At 38.8% G+C, this 22,375-nt stretch overlaps 1 protein-coding gene across 4 annotated transcripts in view; it reads right to left on the reverse strand.

Annotated features, from left to right (window-relative positions):
- Nucleotides 1-944: 944 nt before the first annotated feature.
- The window catches only part of stx1a (syntaxin 1A (brain)), a 41,217-nt gene continuing 19,786 nt past the window's right edge, over nt 945-22,375 (reverse strand). The window contains exons 4-11 of one of the 4 annotated variants that reach the window (XR_015844277.1): nt 10,619-10,693; nt 10,345-10,418; nt 9,978-10,086; nt 6,664-6,737; nt 5,605-5,739; nt 4,325-4,359; nt 3,567-3,677; nt 945-1,345 (exon numbers count right to left, since the gene is read on the reverse strand). Coding sequence is in view for 1 of the 4 variants with exons in the window: in XM_088301110.1 (XP_088157236.1) it covers nt 1,268-1,345; nt 3,340-3,450; nt 5,605-5,739; nt 6,664-6,737; nt 9,978-10,086; nt 10,345-10,418; nt 10,619-10,693 (656 nt within the window). In the remaining 3 variants the exon portion in view is untranslated. Of the gene's footprint in view, nt 1,346-2,394; nt 2,699-3,339; nt 3,451-3,566; nt 3,678-4,324; nt 4,360-5,604; nt 5,740-6,663; nt 6,738-9,977; nt 10,087-10,344; nt 10,419-10,618; nt 10,694-22,375 lie in introns of those variants that run through there. The other 3 variants (XR_015844276.1, XR_015844278.1, XM_088301110.1) reach the window with 3 other exon arrangements.

Consider the following 22,375-nt stretch of genomic DNA (forward strand, 5'->3'; position numbering starts at 1 on the left):
AGAGAATTTTTGCCTCCCAGATCCTTTTGCAATACAATCAGTTTTACATCAATCTTAACCATGCAGGATTTTTTGTTGTTATTTCGCTAAGGAGGTAGAGGAAGTACAACGTAGCATTCGGGCCACCCAGAAAAAAAAAAACACTTCAGAACCTTATGAGATGTTCATACAGGTGGATGATTAAAGTACTAATTTTAAGCAAAAACAACCAAACAGTATATTCAAGATGAAAATCATAATTTTTACAAGAACAAAAGTCAGTCGACATTAAAGTTGCATTTTTGGGATAAATAAATAAATCTACGAAACTAATCATAAATTGTATATTTTGGAGAAAAATAATGACATTTTCATTAATTAAAAAAAATAAATAAAATTGTGTTTTTCCCAGAATAAAGTCTGGGGGTTTTGTTGAAGTGGACTTGCGTTCAACTACTAGTAAATGACTTATTTGCTTAAAAAAATAAAATTAATCTCGAAAATAGGCGACTTTTTTTTGTTGAAAACATACAATTTCATTAGCATATTGCAAATTCTGTGAGTTTAACTTAATTATTTTTTTTCTTTTTAGTGTGGCCCGTACAGAGTTCCAGACATCATGTCACTCATTAGATTCGCCGCCATGCTAGCAGGACAGTAGCAAATGATTTACAATGCAGAGCAGTGATAAAGTCAACGTTTATCACGGAGGCATTAAATCCGTCACTCATGACCACCACAAGGACGTTGTTTACGGTATCGTGCCATTTCTTAATCCTTCTGGTGCTTGCTGAATGCACCAACGCGGAAGAAAATGGCATTTACATTTGCCGCAGTGCATTTTGGGAGGCGTGACAACAACATCCGGAACTCCATCCTCCTTTGTAGGCGTTGGATAGAAAGTTAAAAACAGGCAAAACTGTCAGATTTGGGGAGGAAAAAAAAAACAAAACCCCCCCAAAAAAAAAAAAACAACACTGCATTTTAGAAGCTTGTTACGTTGCCCACACACAAAAAACCAGACAAGTTGGTACATCTCATACTTGGAATGTATAGAGTGGGGAAAACATCATATTGTTGACAACACTCAAACATTTGTTGCAGCACCGCACATTTTTACAAAAGAGAAACTCATGCCAAAACATGTCGCCAGCATGTCAGATGGGTGGGGAAGGAAGTGACACGCCGTGTGCCGAACATTGCGTAATACGTTTGCATTCATGGCAAATGGGCAAGTAAAAGTGTGTGTCTGCTTTTGCTGTGTGTGTGTGTGTGTGTTAGCAGAGGTTTACGCCAGCGTGCCGCCCACGGCGGACGCAATGACAATTCCCAGAATCACACAGCATATTATAATCATTATTTTCTTCTATTTAACCAGGAAAAGAAGACAAGAGAAAAGAGAGCATCCATCGTCCGGGGCAGCAAGTAGGGAGCAGAAGACAAAATGTTAGAAATTTGTCAGAGACGCGCGTGCTACCCGACTGCACGGCAGAAAAAGTATCAGGACTCTGAACGCAACAACTGTACAATACTGTAAAGTGCGATTTTTTTTTTCTTAGCAGAACCATGTTACATCTGTACAGTATATTTAATTCATTCACGACCAGTCGAGTAAATGAAAATGGATCTTTGACGTCTTTCGCCGTCAATGGCAGTAAATGAGTTAATTATTATCTTGGTAATTTTTTTTTTTTTTTGGATTACCTCAACCCAGGTCTCAGACCAACAACGGCATGCTTGGGTGAGTTAAATGCAGAAGATGTTGCCCTTAAGTAGTGTCCTGATACTTTTGCTCATGTCGTGAATGAAAAGAACAATAGGAAAAAAAAAAAAAAAACATTATTTGGTTGTGACGTTGCGAGTGAGTTTTTACAGCAGCAAACGCATGCAAAGCATTTTATTCATTACGACTTGTTCTCATCTCGAAAGTTTGGTCACGGAAGTTGCACAGCACTTCAAGGAGACATGAAGAATTTTTGTTACGCCATTTAAAAGAGCCCAAGTGTCTTCACCAAAAAGTCCGAGACACTCGTTAACTCCAATTTTTTTTAAAAAAATCACCAAAGTTCACGCCACATTTCATATCCAGTCTGTGGTTCAGAGCAATTTGTTTCGGGGAGGCGGATCCATCTCATGCAAATGTTGAATACTGCTTTTTGTTACCATGGCGACCAGAGGCCAAACTGGAGCATGTGATGAAGCAAGCCTACTTGCCCATTTATTAACTTGGTTACGAAATTTCTCAACTATACAACCCTTCTAGTGACTGACGAATTTTGTAAATGAAGCATTGAAAACAAATCGAGTGACTTTTTGACATGCAATTTCTCAGGAAATTATTGTACTACAACAAAAAGCACATTTTTAAAATCATGTCCCCTCGAAGCATGTTTTTTGTGGATTTGTGTTGGCGGGGGGGCATGCAAAAGCTTTGCAGGAGTCATGCGTGGTACAAGCGAGTTGCAGGTGTGAGAATAACGCAGCGGGAAATCTGTGTTGTCTTTTAAACGCTACAACAATGAAGGATAATTGTATGTTAGGCCGCTTTCTTCGCAACTCCATTTACAGCATGTGAACAGTAAAAACAATCTTTATAATCGTCCAGAGTGCTGGGCTATTTAGATGAGTGGCTTCTCACGTCCTAACCGAGGCCAACCGCCAGAGAAATTATGAGGACGCTCAAACAAGCGGCAATACAACCTCCTATCAGGATCACCTTCTGCATGGAGGGAGGAATGGGGCGGGGCAGACAGGACACGGGAAAAACGCCATGTCAAGAATGTTTCGGAGCAAACACAGGATAGAGTGCCAGAGGTTAATAGAAGGTGAAATGGTGGCCCAGTTTACAGATGGATATCTGACCATTTGGCAAAAACAAATCCTTAATAAATATCCTCTTTAGTTTCTAAAGGTTCACAACTCAAATCAGGTGAGGAAAAACAACCTATCAGAGCCAGAAGGTGTGACCAACGACGTGTCATCCTCTGCCGCGCACTCGCGGGCACTCTCGTAACCCGGATTTCTCAATCCTGTTCGCCGAGATTCAAATGATTTGATAATCAGCCAGGTGTGAGGTACAGGATTGAAGATCCCTGCTCATAACCATGACTCCGACCTCCCCGTGTCGAGTTTGCATGTTCTCCCCAAGCTTGTGCGTGTTTTACAAAACAAGTGCAAACGGTCCCGAATGACGTCTAGCTGCAAAGCTGCAATCGATAACGCTTTTGAGTCGCACTATACGCACATACTTCACATGCAGAGAGGCATGTCGTGCATGCAGACATCACATACACAAAAAAAAACGACGGCACACGCCACATGCTCGTCGCGCGTCACATTCGCTGGGCGCTCGTCACTCACCCTCCGGGCTTTACTCTGGTATTTAACCGCCTTCTTTGTGTCGGAAACGGCCCTCTCCACATAGTCTACCGAGTGCTCCACATTGTACTCTATGCGGTCTATCATCTCTCCCTGGCAGAGGGCCGGAATGGCAGGAAAGTGGACAGAAAAGGGAAGGAAGAAGAGGGAGGAGGGGGGGGGGCAGAGAGAGGGAGAGTTAGTTTCTGGATTTTGTGAGTGCCTCTCACCCGCCTGCTGGGCTTTTTAAACTTCTTGCATTTGGGGATGGTGTCTTTTGCTTCCTCCACGTAGTCCTGTGCCTCCCACACACTTCGCTCTATGTTGTTCACCAGCTCGCCCTGCGCAACAAAAAAAGCGGCAGTCAAAGCCAGTGGTGGCAAGTAACCAAATGGGGGATATATTGTCGAGCGAAACAGTTTGTCAGTGTTTTAGTTTCCCAGATTTTTTGGGGGGGGCGTGGCTAAAACGCTGCCGAGTACTGCGCTTTGGAGGCGGCTCGTCCCCACTAAGCGCGTGAGCGACTTCACATTTGCAATTACGACCTGCAGTTTGCTTTTTTGGCTAGTCCGGTGGCAGGTCCGCTTTAGAGTGCCTCGTTGTTGGTTGTGAGCGTGCGCATGTCACAAAGACAAAGTTTGGATAGCAATGAGGAGTTTTGTTCGTCTTTAGTCGCATTTGACAACCAGTAGGTGGACCGGGAATTTGGACTGACTTGACCACTTTAGAGTGCCTCGTTGTCATGGCTGCGAGTGTGCACATGTGACATGGAGAAAAGCATAATAGCGAAGGGGGAATGCTATTTTGTTTTGTTTTTGGTTTTTTTTCACTGGCTTGAAAGCCAGCTTGTGGACCAAGGCTGTATTTATTGGGTTCCTCACACATCCAGCACCAGAACCATTCCAAGCAACAGGCTGAATGAAGAAGTGATTGCGCAAAATGCAACAATGATTCCTGCAAATGTAAAGAAGACAAAGGAGTCAATTACCTTCGCGTGTTAGCTGGCTGCAGCGCTCTCAAGTGCTTAGTGCCATTGTTGTGGAGACAAAGTGTGGAAAAATGAGGAATAGAAATGAGAAATGTTAACAGTAAAAAGAGGCAGAAAATTAAAACACAATTGTGTGAAGCATCGCTTGACAGAAAGGTTAGTTCATGCAATAATTTACAATAAAAGCATTCAGGTCAACTGGAGAAAATAAATAAATAAATTAAAATAAATAAATCAAAACAAATAAATAAATTAATTAAAATAAATAAATAAATCAATACAAAAATCCACATTTCTCCCCAGTATTGTACAAAGGTCTATAAAAATTATGCAAATGTTTCACATTTTATAGATGTTTATTAGTACCAAGACGTTGAACAATAACAACAACAAAAAAAATCACACTACATTCCAACATATGTAATGTCGAATGTCACAAATTTCTGTCATATTATTTCTATCATAAAATAAGTTCTCTGCCGTCGTCGTTGATAGAGGCAGTGTGTGAATTTGCTCGAACAGCCGGTGTATTTCCGGGCCTCTCCGGGTCATCACGACCGCTCCCGACCTCCGTTGCCCCTCGACGATTACGACGATTAGTAATTGAGGCGCACGATAAGGGTATCTTGTTGACTATTTCCATACTGTAGAGTCACCTAACGTTGAAACCATTATTTCTCGTTGGTACTGTGGGAGGGTGTGGAATTTATTAAAAAAAAAAAAACATTTGTGGGCTTTATTATTTTTTACGGCCACCACATGTCATGATGCTGTCTTTTCAGAAATATTTTAGTGAGTATTTTCGTAATCATATTTGTAAGAAAGGCAGTGCAACGCTCCCAAAGCGTTTTTTTTTTTTTTTAACAGAGCACAGTGGCCCCCAAGCCTGAAATTTATTTATTATTATTATTAAAAATATTCAACCCACTCATTTTTATTGTCGTACTGATAAATGGGTGGAAGTGTGGAGCAAAAATTGGTCAGCAATCAAAAATATTCAATAATAATAATTATTTAAAAAAATATATATATATTTTTTTTTAATTTACTGGTTGCACTGGCATGAGTAGATGAAATTATTTATGGGCAAAGTGCCCCCATTTTGGAGCACCTCGGCAGCTTTACTTCGATCACGCATTTAATACACAAGCTAACTCAACGTACTTCACATAATCCGAACGACAACAGTCGAACACAATTTTGACCTTTGTGAAACCTCGAGCACTTTTGCGTCCCGTTTTGACACACACGTACGGCGGTTAGAGGGTAAGCGTTTGCACCTGGCTCTCCACCAACATGGCCATGTCCATGAACATGTCGTGAAGCTCTCGGATGCTGTTTTCCAGCTTGATGATCTCATTGTGCCGCGTCTCGATCTCGTTCATGGCCTGCTGGGTGATGTTGTCCATGATAATCTAAACAAAAAAGAGAAAAGGAGAGACATTTCAAAGATTTTTGGAGTGGGTTTTTTCCCCACACATTTTCCTTAACATGGAGTTTTGTTTTTATTAATTTTTTTGCTATTTCTCTCTATATTTTCCTTAATTCCAAGGATTTTTGAGATCACATTTCTAGTATTAAAATGTTTTTTGGATCCACTGGAATTTCCAGTATTTGTTTTAGAATATCTTTTTTTTTACGTATTTTCAATTCTTTCATTTTTAGGATTTTTCTTGCCCCGTGTCCCATATTTCCTCAGATGTAATTTTTCACATTTTCTGCAATTTCAATGATTTATTTTTTTTATTTTTACTCAAATGTTCCTCAATTTCCGTTTTACCTTTGACATGTATATTTTTTTATTTTCCAGATTACGTTTTTACCCACATTTTCTGTAATTTTCATAATTTTTTTCCCTATCATTATTTTCCTTAATATTTTCTCGATTCATTTTTTAGTAGTCCCCCACAGTTTTCTTAATTTCTCCAGATAAAAAATTTCCATATTTTTAGGAATTCTTTCATTTTTTTAAATGACATTTTCCATAACATAATATCCCCAATTTCCTTATTTCCCCAAATCTTAGCCAACCACTTCCAATTTAAGTGATTTTTACAATTTTGTGGCAATTTTCCTAATTTTCCAGGACTTTTTAAACCACATTCTTCATAAATTACACTATTAGAAAGCCTAATTTTTCTTCGTTTTCATTTTTTCCCTTTATTTATATGATCTGCTTTGACATTTTGACCCCGTCTTACTTCACGTGCCAGTAAAATGAGTGACTTTTAATGCCCAAACTTAGCCATAAGCATAATGAGGGTGAACATTTTGGCCTTGGCTGAGGTCAACACTCTCTTGACTTGTCATTCCTTTTGATATTGATCCACATGACTTACCCCCGATGTGAAGATTGCAGGATTGTCACTTTCCAGCATGCTTTCAAGCTCCTCATTTGTCGTATTTCTTCCAGCTAGGGAGCACACACAGTGGAAGAGACAATTAAGAACAAACCCAGCAAGTAAGTTATTTGACTCAAAGCCGTCCTCAAACTCAGTTTGGAATTCTCCTCTCTGTCCGATTAATGACCATTTCTGCACATCAGTCAAATTAATTAAAAGGAAATGTGTGAGCCTCTCTATTTGCTCTCTGGCCATCTGACTGGACCACTTTTTAATTGGCATTCCTCCCCTGGACGGTGAAGGATGTGATTTAACAAATAATTGGTGTCGCAATTCAGGTCAGACATCATCGGTAGGAGCCGCACAAAAGGACAACTTCAATTTAGTTCAACTTGCTGCTAATTGCGATGCGACTCTGTCAGCGTCTGGTCTGCGACCTCCAGCATGTTATGTCATTGTACAGTTAAACCGCTCAAGTCCCTTAAAGTCTTACAATTTGACCCCACTTTGGTCCGTGGGGAAAATACGCCGCTAAAATTAAATCAGTGTTCATTGCGCGAGCAGGAATTTGCGTAAAGTAACTGGAAGTAGCTTGTCATGGTTAAGGGTTTAGGTGCTGGTATTTATCTTTCTATTTATTTATTGTCTGTTGAAGTTTATTTCTTTTTACACTTATATGAAAACTAAAATTGCCTTTATTTTTCTATCTATTAGGGCGGCGACAATTTGACACGGGGGAAACATCATTCCCTAATATGAAAATGATTTTGAAATATAACAAAATACATAATTTTGTATTGAATATTCGAGATTGTTTTGCGGGCCAACATCCGTCTTAAATATCATTATCATTTTTTTGTCATTATTATCATTTTGACCTTTAGCATCAGTAGTGTTATCATTATTTTATTCTCTTCCCATGACTCACTTTTATCATTTTTCCCGTGACCATGCTTGTAACTCAACTCTGCGTGTGCACGACCTCGGCCACCAGAGGGCAGTATAATGCATTCATTATCTGTACCGCTTCTCCTCACAAGGGTCGCGCGTGGGGGAGGGCGCTGGAGGCGATCCCAGATATCTGTTAACATATGCGTTGCTCAAAGCAGTGATTCCCAACCTTTATTGAGCCATTGTACATATTTCAAGTCAGAAAATTCTCATAGCCCCAAATAAAAATGTCACAAAAAAGGAGATACATGTCAGTTGTACAGTTTTGCTATCTTATATGAGATCATTTATTTGTTCTGTTTGTCTCTATTGGTCGCTGGCATAGATGATCAAAGATAACGTATTTATTATGAATAAAAACAATTTTGTCCAATTACGTGAAATGTGATCATTTCCCACAGCGCACCTTAAGAACTCTCCCAGCAAACCAATGCGCCACACTGTTTGAGAATCGCTTGCTTAAAGGATTATGACGACTGTAGCATTGATGCTAGTTTTGTTAGCCTATTACTTAAGTGTATTGCATTGTGTGTTAGCATTAAGCTAGCGGAGATTCCTAAGGCAAAATAGTGTGTCGTTTAAAACGATTTTAAATACACTATTTGTATTTCTCGTTGTTTTGTTTAATTTGACAGTGAATCCCAATTGGTGGCGGCAAGAAACAACTTCTGTATTTAAATAATTATCCACTATCTGTGAAACTGCTTCTTAAGGTGAAGTGAATAATTTTTGTATGGACTGATCAATAGTTTTATTTTGTTGATTGACGGTTTATATTGCAACTTTGTTTTAAAAGGTGCTATAAAAATAAAGTTATTACTATTATCATTATTATTATTTCTCAAATGGGCAAGCTTAGCAAACATTTTACAATTCCAGTGTGTGCAAGCACACGGAAACCCTCAAACGTATCATCAGCTGGTCCAACTGACTTTGCACGCTACAAAGCGTGCCGCTGAAGTAGTTGCATCTCATACGCCTTAATGGCCCTCGACAGACGTGTCCTCCTTTCCAAGTCTGGATAGATCTTAGCTCAGCCACATTCAGGTCTTCTCCTGGGCGCCGTTGTGAGAAAGTCAAAGTCAGCAAACTGGCAATGAGGCCAAAAGAAGTCAAAGTAGGGATCTTTTTATGTGTGGAGAAACGTGACCCCAAACATAAAGACATCCAGTAAACTATTAACTCATTTACGACCATTGACGGCTAAAGACGTCAAAGATCACTTTTTTTTAATTCAATTTTTTTTTTTAAATATAATTTTCTACGGTGTGTGAATTATTCTAAATATTGTCATTTTTGACTTTTTCATATTTATTTCATTTATAAATGTATATATATATATATATATATATTTTTTATCTTTATTCTTTTCTATATCCATATTTTCACCTCTTATTTTTTCCTCTCTATTTTTTTTTCAACCGTGTATATCTTTAATAAAGTTCTTTGAGTCGGCAATAAATCTTGCATGTCATTGCCATTTCCACATCAGGAGTGTCACAGCTTGAGTTGAAGGACGGAGCAAGTGAGTCATGACCAATAGCCACAATGACAGACGCACGTACACACGCTGGCAAACCACACACATACACGCACACGCACGAACGCACGCGCACACACGCAACCTTTATTATGTGATCTCTCATATGTTATTCAGAACCTTCACCCCATCTCCTCACCTTTAATCTTTATCTTTGTCACATCACTCAGAGGGGTTAACCAAAAATAAAATTGCTCCTTACCCACAAACGTGCACACACACACTTCCACCAGCCCATGTCCACTCCACATTACTCTTAAAGCCCAGCAAAGGCTCTGAGGGAGGCTGTTATTTGTTACCATGGCGACCCAAACCCTCTGGAGTCAAATGCGAGTGCCTCGCAGGACTGGCTCCATTCATTATTGTTGATGTATTATTATTAATTCATCTTATTGCTAGAAGTAACAATGAGTGTGCTTTTTCACATTTTGTGGTTGAGCTGGAGCATACCCCAGCTAACTTTCGGCAAAAGACAGGGTGTGTTGTTTTTTAGCATCAAGCTACGTGGACTTCACGCGGCGCAGCAACACACACTAGAATAAGGTGTGTTGGAGGCGGGAAGCATCTAAAACATGCAGGATAGCGATGCATGAGGATCGGATCTGGACCAAGCCAGCTGCACACCCTGAACAGATGTTTAAGGATTTTTTTTTTTTTTCTCAAAATATGACTTAACAGTGATCCCCAACCACCGGGCTGTGGACCGGTTCCGGGTTGAAGGCCACTTCGAATCAGGCCTCGGACGGACGCACAGATAAAAAAAAAAAAAAAAAAACGTGCAGTTGTCTAGTTCAAAAGCCCACTGTCGTTCTCTACTCACTGATCTCCAGTTGCCTTTGAATGCGGCCCTTGCAGCGCTCCCTGTAGTCCGACTGGGTGGTGTTGTACTCGGACATCACCTCCACAAACTTGCGGGACAATGTGGAGTGCTGGAACGACAGAGAGCGACTTATTATTGACGTTTTATTTCAAATAGCTCCACATTACAAAGACATACCACATAAAAATGAGTCATTAAAAAATATGAACTATATAGTATATTGTGAGTATTAAAATAAAAATAGATATTTATTTGGTTAAAAAAATATATTGTTTGTAGAACACACAAAAATTAGAGAGGAAAAAACTGTAATGACATTATAATAACATAAGAAAATATCAGCAGCATTTTGGTGGTAATCATCCACCTGTGTCTTGCGTATCCTCAAATCGGCTGACGACCTGTTCAGACTTTCTTCTTGCTCGATAGTGTGCAGAATGCCTGGAACACAAAACGACCCACGAGAGAAATAGACAGAAAAAGACTAAAAAAAAAAAAGGACAAATACATATTTAATAACATACCTGTATGTATATTAAAATGAATATATTAATGGCATAATTTCACATCTTAAAAACTCCAATTCCATTTCTAAATGTTTGGATTGCTTGACATAGAATTTGTGCATTTATTGAACTCACTCTTTAATTTGGAGCGCACTTTGTTGGCCAGTTTCTTGATGTCCGCCATTAGATCCTCCAGTTCGGCCTTTGTTTCTGAGAACAATGGACAAACTTGACTCATAAGCACTATAGAAATACTCGCCCAGAAATCAAACCAATCCAAATGTAACAGTCCTCCAGCTTCGATTTCATAAAGACAAACAACGTGCTTGGACTCCCCCTGCTGTCTCTTTCGCATTACTGCACAGACTTTCTCATTTGGCGATCACCTTTAGCACTTTCGTTTCAACAAGGCTGCTTTTTCCATCATGTTCAGCCACACCGCGGCACAATTTTCCCAAATGCAAATGTCATACATTTCGCCATGAAAGCAAAAAAAAAAAACACCAGTTTTAATCAAGCCATTAAAAAAAATACCATAAAATTAAAATAAAGAAAGCCTTCCTGGAAGAAAGGGTCAATTTGGTATTTCCAGACTGGTGTGCATAAAAAAGAAAATATACCATAACCTTTCAGATCTGATACTCAGTAACATTCTGTTTGCTGATTATTATAAATGAATAAAACTCAGAAATTCTCATGAAATTAGAAGTTTACAAAAGAGATAACCCAAGTTAGTTTTCATCTGGTAGAAAATGGCCTGACTGAAATACATCGACTTTTCTACAATGTTCTAATTTATTGCGATGTACCCGCAAGTGAAAAAACAAATAATGGTCTTTGCAAAGGCTCCAGGTTGCACAACTCAGAAAAATCACTTTTAACGTACTAATGGCTTTGCACTCGGGATTAATTTAAATTGCAACGCGATGACTGATTATGTCGAACGAAAATCTTATTATGGCACATAAACAGAATAACACAGACTGCCATCATTTCCCCAGAGGACTGTTCTATCATTTAAGCCTCCACATTATTGTGGAAATTTAAGCGAACAAAAACCAATTCCACCGGCCTTCCTCTTTAAAGGATTCGGTCTCCGGTTAAATTGATGACTGAGGAATCATTACAAGTCACAAATAAAATGTGAGGTATACAATTCGGTGGCCAGTTCAGGACACAAAATGTGCCACAAAGGCATGAAGAATTCCACAGTAAATATGAAGAGTGCTATATAATTTTTAAATGTGAATAGTACATTTTAGAAAAAAAGCTGTCTGATGACTCAAAGCAGCACTCAAATTATACACAAAGGTAACTCATTTATTTTTCAAGGAAGGGGAAAAAAAATAATGAGTCGCACACAACAAACACACACATACGCACACACAAACTACTCTGTAGCATTAATTGCCATGTCTAAGAAAGTAATTCATCATCTTGATATTTAAAAAAATCTCCGTACGCATAATTAGTCCGAGGAAACCAGTAAACATTAAAGATGCCCTTTAAAAGTTTCTCAAGTGGGACTATTTAAGATGAAAATAGACTATTTGACACACTGCTGACTTACTCTTGCAGTCATTCACATCTTGCAATGCTTAAAAAAAAACACAAAGCCCACATAATCTAATTAAATACAGATAGATGAGAGGTTACGTCTGCCAAACAGGCAAGAAGTTTGGGACTTGAATTGCGGTTTAGAAAAAAACAAAATGTCCCTAGATGCGAGCAAGTGTGAACGGTTGCTTGTCTTTTTGTGCCTTGCGATTGGGCAGGGTGTACGCCGCCTCTCACCCAGAGTCGACGGAGATTGGCTTCAGCTCACTCAACACCATAATGAGGAAGAAGTGCTTCTCTATACGGGTGGAATTGTCTGGCACCTTTCAAGAGGTCCTGAGGACACTTGACAATAATGGGGAGCAACAAGAAAGTATGACAAACAAAAGGTATGATGAGAAATATTGGGGGAAGTCGCCCATGCAGACAAAAAATATAATTAAATAAACCCCAAAAACTAAACTAGACCTAATGAGAGGAAATTGGACTTTTATAGCGTCTTTAAAAAAAAAAATAAAATAAATAAATAATATGGTTGACAATGATGCAAAACAAGTGGGATGATCAAAATGTAAAAAAAAAAAAATAAGAAAACTAAGCTAAAAAAATACAATACATACAAAATTTGAATATATATATATATATATATATATATATATATTAGTAATAATGAATAAATGCACATTGCAGATTTTTTGTCTGTATCGTTCCAAAACAACGATGGTCACGCTATACATCCAGTTCGCATTTGTATTCATTTCAAGTAATGCTATTTTGTTTGAGATTATTATTCAACTATTAAACTCACAGTGGTGTAAGGTTATGGAACAGTGTAACCATAGAAACCCCTCATGAGGTCAGCTGAGCTGCCGTCACAGCCAGAATAGAAAGCAGGCGTGTTTCTGTGAGTGCATGCAAACGAGTCAGATTAGATTTTCCCCTCCCGGTTACCAAACAAAGGAGGCCAACTTGCACCATCAAGTGTGCAGCGAGCTTTGTAATTGGCCGTCGGAGAGAAAGGAAGAGCGCACACGGTGATGAATCAGTACAAGTGTGAGGAAAGCAAATTGGAGGGCAAAACTGCGAAATCAATTGAGCTGTGGCTTCACACTCCGTCCCTCTCTCCCTCCCTCTCCCAGACGCCCTCGAACGGAATCTTTAGGTCACGCTTGTTGCCACCATTAATACTGCGTTGCTATGGTGACACGCGCAGCCGGGCCTCTTACCAGCTTCAGATTGTTTCCAAAGTGGCAGGAGAGGGAGGAAGGGAAGGATGGAAGTCGGTGGAAGCGTGCAGAGTGAGCACAGGGGAGGAAATTAAGTGAACTGGGAAAGAGTTTCCTGCCGTGTTCTAAAATGATGGAGAGGGTGTCAGTCATTCAGCAACATAAAGCAAAGGAAGACCCGCCAAACATTTTGGAAACACTATTTGACATCAGTTTATAAAGCACGGATAAGGAATAAGCGTCCTCATTAAAGTCGAAGCTGAAGTCGGGGTGGAAGAACCACATCAAACACTTTGGGGATGAACTAAGATCGAGAAACATTTCAATTTCGTTTAACATCAGCTATCTTTAACGTACAGTATAAGCAATGTGATCCTTGCTAGACTTGTTCTATATACTGTACAAAAAAAAATTGGGTTGAGATGGCGAGCTGTGATTTGGCTTTATGTAAATAAATAAACTTTTTGTTCAGCTGTTTATGCGCCACAAAAAAACACAATGACTTCTGTCCGGGCAAGTGAGAATGCTTTGAGTTCCTTCAGACACCAATGGCCCAACTTGCAAGGTTTGTAGTTTAAAATGTTTATTCTCACTCCCAGAAGTTGAAGTTTAATGTCAAACTAAATAATAAAAGACAGAGTTACACAACGCATATCTAAAAAAATATATAAATAAATACCACACACACATAGCTTTGTTTAATAATAATAATAATAATAATAATAATAATTATTATTATTATTATTATTATTAAAATATGTAATATCGTATTCCATAAAAATAAAAATATTTATGAATTAAGAGTTAGATCCAGCAATGGGTGGAATTTATTTTCTGAAATGTCATAGCTGTAACGCATGGTAAAACAAAATCCATATTGTGCAAATTATTTTACAAGTTACCTTCAAAAGACAAATGTAAATATCTCAAAACGTTGATGTCCTAGAAAAAAAGTAACTTTGTTTTTTTTTTTTAGATTTTTTATCATTAAGCGTCAAAAATAAGTTTAGGGACGCATAAATTCATCTCTGAATAAAATGTGCTGTTGACCAGTTCAATTTAGCACAAAGAGTGGTGCAACACATGTAGACATCACAGGCATTTATTCTTTATTCCTTGTGAAGAACAACTAATACTACCGCGGTTTACTGAGCAATTGTGACCGGCTCCTTCATGTCAGAAGAAGCAGCGCAGTTGAATTGAAGCCCCAAAAAAAAAATGGAAAAATTTTTTGTATCATTTTTTTTTAATTCATTAATTTATTTATTTTTACCTTGTATTTTTTTTGTATTAATTTAGGTGGCTGCAACAGATTTCCATTCATGAGGTCACATAATGGATTAAAATATGATCTCAAGGCACCACTGTATTGTTGTTACGGGCACTCCCTTTTTCTCCACACTTTTGGCTCCGCTACCTTAGAAGAGAAGCATTTTCTCTTTCGTCTCCTTTGCTATATAGTATGTAAATGCATCATTTGTCTCTCGTCAGATCTCACTTGTGCAATGTACTAACATTCCCTCCAAGTGGCACAACATTCAGGCGCTACTTGTGACAAAACGGACAACAACCATACTGGTACTGCACCATTCAGAAATAAAATGTCGCTTCCATACTTGGTGAAATTAATGTGAGGCGGCTGGAGCCAATTCCATCTTCCTTAGTACATGAGCCACCATGCATTAGTCACATGTCAATCACCGGACTGACACTGAGACTGCAGTCTCGTCTGCCTCAGTTGCTTCAAAGAGCAATTCCTCAACAATCAGTTCCCTGAATCTTTTTTTTCCCACATTTGGTAAATGAGAGTCAAGGAGATCACGTATTAAGCAAGACAAGATAAACGTAAGCTTTTATCAGGGAAGATTTCCTCCACGGTCACTATCAGGCTTCTTCCTTCCGGATATCAGCTCTCCCTCTCTGTGAGTGTCAGCCTCAAGTCAGAGCACCACGACCCAAACAGATTCCGTTGCTGTACCGTAACGCCGGTCAATTTGCTACACTTCCGACGCGTCTTCATTTCAGTTAGCCATCTCTTCTCTGTAAATATGTAAGCCCTTTGTGTGTTTGCCCTGCTTATTGACTGGTCTAGAGTCCAGGCAGCGCCTTTTTGAAGGTTGACCTCAACACTAGAACGTGGACGACGGCGGAAGGTATTTGCAGCACAACTGCGATCAGGACGGATCACGGCAGAGACATAAAATCGATGGAATGTGCCCGCGCTTTTGTAAAAGCAGAATGAGAGTTGCTAATGAATGGAAACAGTTGGTTGCAGGACCCCCCCCCCCCCCGTCCTCGTCTGGGAATTCCTAACAGGGCAATTCCGAGTTTTCACTGAATAAGGAAGGCCAAAGCCGAGATTCAAACCCAGGATGTCGGAGTTGTGAGGCTGACGTGCTAAGCGCTCGTTCACCATTCTGCGCACAACTCATTTTAAAAATAGTTTTATGACCCTAAGGGAAATTATTAGCGAACACTTAAGCACCATTAGAGACACTTGTATAGTTGTAAAATATCAAACATAATGAGCAGGGTTGGCCTGTCTTGGTGCGATCTGCCAAATAGGCTCTCAGTCTGCATGAAGGTATATCGTTTTTTAACAGCGCCATTACGCTTTCAGGGTTATTTAAAGCACCGTAATGCAATGTCAATTAAAGTTGCAAAGAAACAATGACAGGTCATGGTGAAGCCAAATTTTGATGTCACACTCTACCAACATTGGATGATTACAACTCTGTTTTATTGTGGGCCGTGTTAATTTTGGGTGTAATTCCACTGTTGGCCACTAGATGCTAACGCAACAGCAATGGATCTCCCATTCCCCCTCCTCCTCCATTGAGTTTACGATTTCATTATTTTGCATTGGTAATATGCAAGCTTTAAAAATATATAAATTTATTAATTCATCGAGATATGCTTTTTAAAAAATTTTTTATGTCAGTTGAGGCCCCCCCAAAACGCAAATCACCATCTGGTGACCGGGCCCTAATACAAGAGAGTGATTCTTTAAGACGGTATCTCAAAAGGTATCAAAAACATCAAGTCAAAGTTTTAAGGCCCTTGTTTACATAATTTCTCTATGCACTAAATTCCCTGTCTGCTATAATGGTCAAATGAAATTCAGTCTCACCGCATTCTGATTTGGCAGCATATCAAGTTTAATATTAAAAATCCAATCTAATATGTTCCGCTGTTTTTTTTAGTTTTTTTTTTATGTCTGTCGAATCTCGCCAGATCAAGCAGTAACTTGCTGTGTATGCGTAGGATCTTATTATATTGTGTTCCCTTGGATGCAGAGGCAATCCAGGTGAATCTGTGTAAAACCCGACTTTACAGTAGCTATTAAGATGCTAGACGCTCATTCGTTGGTTTCGCAGACCAACGTTTAGGCCGCGATGGAGGAGTACTCTGTTTACTCGATTAAAATCAATTTTGTCATATTAGGAGGCGCAGGTCGGCATCACTTTGCCAATTCAGCACTCATAATCTCTCCTGCAGCAATTTAGACACCCACATGTCACCTCTAAATAGCCTTAACGTTATTATTAGCTACATTGCCAAAGTGCTAATTGGAGCGCTTGGTGAAAAGAAGAAAACAAAAAAACGTTTGAAGCCTCTCACGTTGAAAGTTAACTGAAAACTGAAATATAACTTTCTCATCGACCTTCCGGCTGTGAGAACAAATTTAATGAGCAAAAGTGGATATATTCGTTGATCTTATTAAAGGGGACGTCAGCCCAAAAATGTTCTCGACAAGAATATATTCTATGAAGGCCTACTAATCAAACCACGGCATCCTGATTAATATTGCGTTTGTGGAATATAAATTAAGTAGTAAAATCCAGCATTTTTAGCCATCTCAGGGGGCGGCCATTTTGTCGCTTTCTGTCGACTGAAAATGACATCAGAGTTGCTCAGGACTCAGTTTACGACCAATCACGGCTCATCTGTGCTCCAAAACTGAGCCATGATTGGTCATTAGCTGAGCCCTAAACTGTGATGTAATTTTCAGTCAACAGGAAGTGACAAAATGGCCGCCTCCTGATCTTAATCAGAATACCATGTTTAGACCAGTGAAGGCACATAGAAACATATTTGTAAATCATTTTTTAAGGGTGACTTCCACTTTTACTAATTGGTTAACTCATCTATTGTCAATACTAAAACAAAAGTCATACAATTATTTTTTATTTATTTATTTTGCTTAAACATTTAACAATTGCCAATTACATATTTTTATTAAATTTTTTCATCATTATGATTGACTTCATGCTAAATAGAAAGGTAAAAAAAACAATTATTAATCATTCTAATTTTAACAAACTATTTATTTATATCATATTATATTATATTATATTATATTTATTTACATACATATTTTTTACATGCTATTTGGTTTTAAGTGGCTTACTAATACCTAAATTAAAAAAAAAAAAACACCACTTGGTGACCGTATTGCGACGCGAGCACTTTCCCGTTCCCTTCTTTATATTTCTGTCGGGAAGGGTGAGCAGTTTTAATGTGTTTGAGTTGAATTGACTTTCATTCCCAGTGGTTCTTCTATTTTCTTAATTCTTTTATGGTGGTTTATAAACTACCTGTACAGTTAACAAAGCTTTTACGTTTGCAACAGTTTGAGCCTGCGATAAATTATTCAGTGCTGCTTTTTAAGTCAGCATAAGTAGTGCACTCCATTTGCTTCACTTTAACTCGCTACACAATGAACAGACGTTTCAGAACCCAACAGTGTATTGACAAAGCATTCAAGAATCAATCCACTAATCATATAATTAACCCATTTTGTTTTAAATCACTGAGTGGCGATAATTTAACGATGACGTGCCATCGATAATTTAAACCCCTCCTACTCCCCGTCACTTGCCGCCTTGCCTAAATTAAAACCCATTTTGAATGGCTGCCGAGGCGATTGCGAGCAGCTAAAGTGATTCCCACCGGAGTAAATGACTCAGCTTTTTCCCACCTCCATTACATGCATGACATGAATGTCAACGTTGGCGTGTCAAAGTGACTATGTGCGTCCTCAACCCTCCACGTGACCGCCACTGCTCGATGGCGTTTATTGCATGTGGGAGAAAAATGAAGTTTTTTTAAGCAAAGTTTACTCATCCACAGAGCAATGATTGATTTTTTTTTTTTTTAATTAAAGTCATTATAGCATTAATGGCCTAACAGTTCAATGTTTCTACCAGAGCTGGCTGGAGAATTATTAGGCAAATTGCATATTAATTTTGTTTGCGATGGGTGGAAATGTGGGAACTATCCATCCATCCATTTTCTGGATTGCGTCTCCTCACATGCTGGAGCCTATCCCAGCTGTCTTCGGGCAGATTACACCCTGAACTGGTCGCCAGCAAATTGCAGGGCACAAGCAGACAAAGAGTCATTCACTCTCGCAATCACAGCAAGGGACCATTTAGTGCAGGTGTGGGCAAACTACGGCCCGGGGGCCACACGCGGCCCGTTAAACATTTTAATCCGGCCCGCCGATCTTGAAAAAAATATTATGAACAAACCTTGTTAATGTTTTATTTTCTAAATATAAGACCATTTAGAGCAGGTGTGGGCAAACTACGGCCCAGGGACCACATGCGGCCCGTTAAACGTTTTAATCCGGCCCGCCGAATTTGAAATATAATATGCAAATACACAGGTGCGAACTGTGAATATTCAGGGGTTGACTGTAGTTTTAAGTGGTAACAAATTGGATTAGGAGAGTGGCTCTATTATACAATCATTGAAAATACCACATAGTTTGCACATGTATTTTTTTGTCCGTTTAAAATTTTATTTTTTGCCATACATCTAGTTAGGAAGTGCACTCGTGAAAAGTTGTTCATAAATGGAAGAGATCACTCTCGTAAATTTGTCCAAAAATAAAGCCAATGACCTTGGCAGAGGATGTTGCTGACCATCTGCGTGACGATTCCACGCAAATGACCATGAACTCATTTTTCAACAATTTGTCAGCTCTTGCATTTCAAGTCTAAAGTTCCAAAAATAGCCAGTAAACTACATACAAAATTTGTAGCGCACTCCTTTTGCCTAAATGGGCCTTTTCAAAAGCTCACAAGGAAAAATGTAACATTTAAATATTCTTGTGTAAAAGTAGCCTTCAGCAGGTGGGAATTACTCTCAGCACTCCCCACCTCCCAACAAAAGACTGCAATTAAACCACAAAACTCCCGAGCTGTTGAGCTGATGACTCAGGAGCGACAGTGTTTAGAAAGTGTGGGCAGCAAAATAAGCGTGATTGGAAAAATACACCAAAATGTTGCAGTGAGGGAACCAAATTGTGGTTTATTTTTACTTTATTTTGCGTAATACACCATTTAAACTACTGCACCACACTGCATACATGTAAGTGATAAAATGATCAAGAATAGAAGTCTAATTCCCCTCTCACATCAGCCGTTGTGAAATCCCAGAGTGCGTGTTTATTTGTGGACTCATTTTCTGGCAGGCACAAGTTCGCGTTTGGCATGATAGATGATGTGAAATCGCGCAGGCGACAAAAAGTCTTCATTTTCATGTTTGAATGCACCACAAAGATGAATTGTATCATAATTGCAACGGCCATTCATACATAATTATGGTTGATTGCTTTTTTTTCTGATTTTAAATTCTAATGAGTTGCTGGTGTGCATAATCATAACACACGTGTATGGCAGATGAGAAAAATAGCTTTCATTTCAGTGGGCTGCTAATGTGCTAAGCTAACTCCAAGCTTGCTTTGCAACTTGGAAACGTGGAATTGATAAATCGATTAGGAACGCCAATGCTAACTGCTCATGCTAGCTAGCATAATGATGTAGTGACTGAGATTAAAGGAGAGGCAAATCAGACTTTTGGTTGCACTTATATTTTAAGTCAGTGTTTTTAGATATTTTGACTCAGCTGAATGTTCTAAACACGTGGAAGAAAAAAATCTATCAGGGTGAGTTGTTGGTGCTTTGTTTTGTTTCATGATATATTGAACACCCACAATTCTATCATGGCAGCTTATATGAACTTACTTTTACAATGTCGTGCTTCTAATTTGTATTTTAATAAAAACAACTTTTATTCGAGACATATAATTGTTTTTATTTCAATTTTATTTATTTTTTTAAAATAAATTGCCAATTTCTAATTATCCAGGATTTGCAGCCAATATTTCCCTGCTATGTACTTCAAGGTCAGCCATAAATGGTCATTATTGTCATTTTATAATTTAAGGTTAGTACATCTTTTTTATGTTATAATAACATTATAACAATAGTAATAAATCATTATTAAACTTGTTTTAGTGACCCGATAATATTCATAAACCTTCATGTCCATGACAGCTAACTGCTAACATTAGCTAGCTTTACAATTTTTATTTACCTTGCTAGAGACCAGGCAGACATGTTTCTTGTGAGTACTTTTATAAATGTTAGTTATTTCAGTGTTACATATATTTTGATGAAACCAAATGTTCTCAGAGAGATTTACAAAGTCTTGCTTGTTTAGACTGTTAGAGAAAAGGCGTCGCCTTTTATCCTACAGTATGCAGCCATGTTATGTGTTAATGTCTCCTCAAAGGCTGTGTTGAATTTTACTTCTTAATTTTCTCCCAGGGGAAGGTGAGTGAGAAGGCCGCCGGCACGGAGCCTTCTCTGGGGGAACCAGTCATTAATGACCTTTGACCTTTTGCGCAGAATCCATCGGCCGTCGCTTCATCTGTCATGCTAATGAGAAAGAGAGGCGGACAAGGCCGATGGTCCCCCAATATCAAAACAATATTCAGTATAATGCGATTAAGCAGCTGAAAATGTCACTTTGGTCAGGTTGCTAAAAATAGAAGACATTTTTCTACCTCGAAATGACACAGACTCCGTATGTGAGTGTGCGTGGATGTGCATTAATTCAGAATGTGCAAATGGGTTGTAATTAGCATTAGCATTTCAGTCGGAGAACACGGCAGTGAGGGAAGGACAGTGGAGGAGGGTGAAGGACAAGATCCTGAGGTCATACCGCAGGACCCAAAGTCTTGAGAGGGAGGTCCACGTGATGTCATTATGAAAGCAATTAAACATGACAGAAAAAGAAGGGTCGACTCCCTACAACGCCAATTATTATATTCTCACTCGACAATATGCATATCGTCGGCCGATCCACTCGAGAGCGCCAGAATCGAAGCACCTGTGGATAAAGACAAAACTGTGGCCGTGAGACTCACTACGAGAGTTGGGTCAAAAATGATGCCTTTAGGAAAAAGAAAGAATTAAAATGAATGGTTGTAAATGAGTTTGTATCCAGTAAGTCACCGTGAATCGTCTGGATTTTCTTTTATAATGCCTTTATTAGTCCCACAATGGGGAAATTCGAGATTCAAACCCAGGCCTCCTGGGGAGACTGGGTCCTGAACGCGGCGCCTTAGACCACTCGGCCATCCTGGCAGCCACGAGATTCGAACCCAGGCCTCCTGGGGAGACTGGGTCCGGAACGCGGCGCCTTAGACCACTCGGCCATCCTGGCAGCCATTAATCCATTAACCCGCTGGCCTGTTCTAAAAAAATAGCTCACCAGTGATGGGCCAATTGTGATTTCCTAAGAATGTTGTCGAAGTGATCATTTGAAAATGTGAACACTGGCTGATATTTATAGAAATAAAATGTCACATACAGATATTTATTTCACGAAATATTCTTTGAAATCATGAACATTAATTATAATATGTAATAATAACTACAGCCCAACTATATTTTTTAGCCAGATGCTCAGTCTGATATTACAAAATAATACTCTGAAAACCGATTAATCGACAAATTCATCTTAAAAAATTCAAATGAGGAAAATAACTTTTTTGCTTAATGCTTAGAACAATAAATATATGAAGTATAAGGTAGAACAAGTTTTCTATATATATATATATATATATATATATATATATATATATATACTTTGTCCTTTAGTGTTTGTTTCATGTCGAGAAAAATCAGCAAAAATGTTGGAAGAAATCCGGAACTCCACACAGGAAGGTCGGAGCAGAAATTCAATTTAAATCATCTTATACGATGACTCAAAGAATCTATAAAAAAGTGATTTACCGCTCGAGTGAAAGCCT

This window comes from Idiotropiscis lumnitzeri, chromosome 7 (assembly GCF_059441095.1).
Source record: "Idiotropiscis lumnitzeri isolate Australia: NSW breed Sydney's pygmy pipehorse chromosome 7, RoL_Ilum_1.0, whole genome shotgun sequence".
Taxonomy (NCBI): domain Eukaryota; kingdom Metazoa; phylum Chordata; class Actinopteri; order Syngnathiformes; family Syngnathidae; genus Idiotropiscis; species Idiotropiscis lumnitzeri.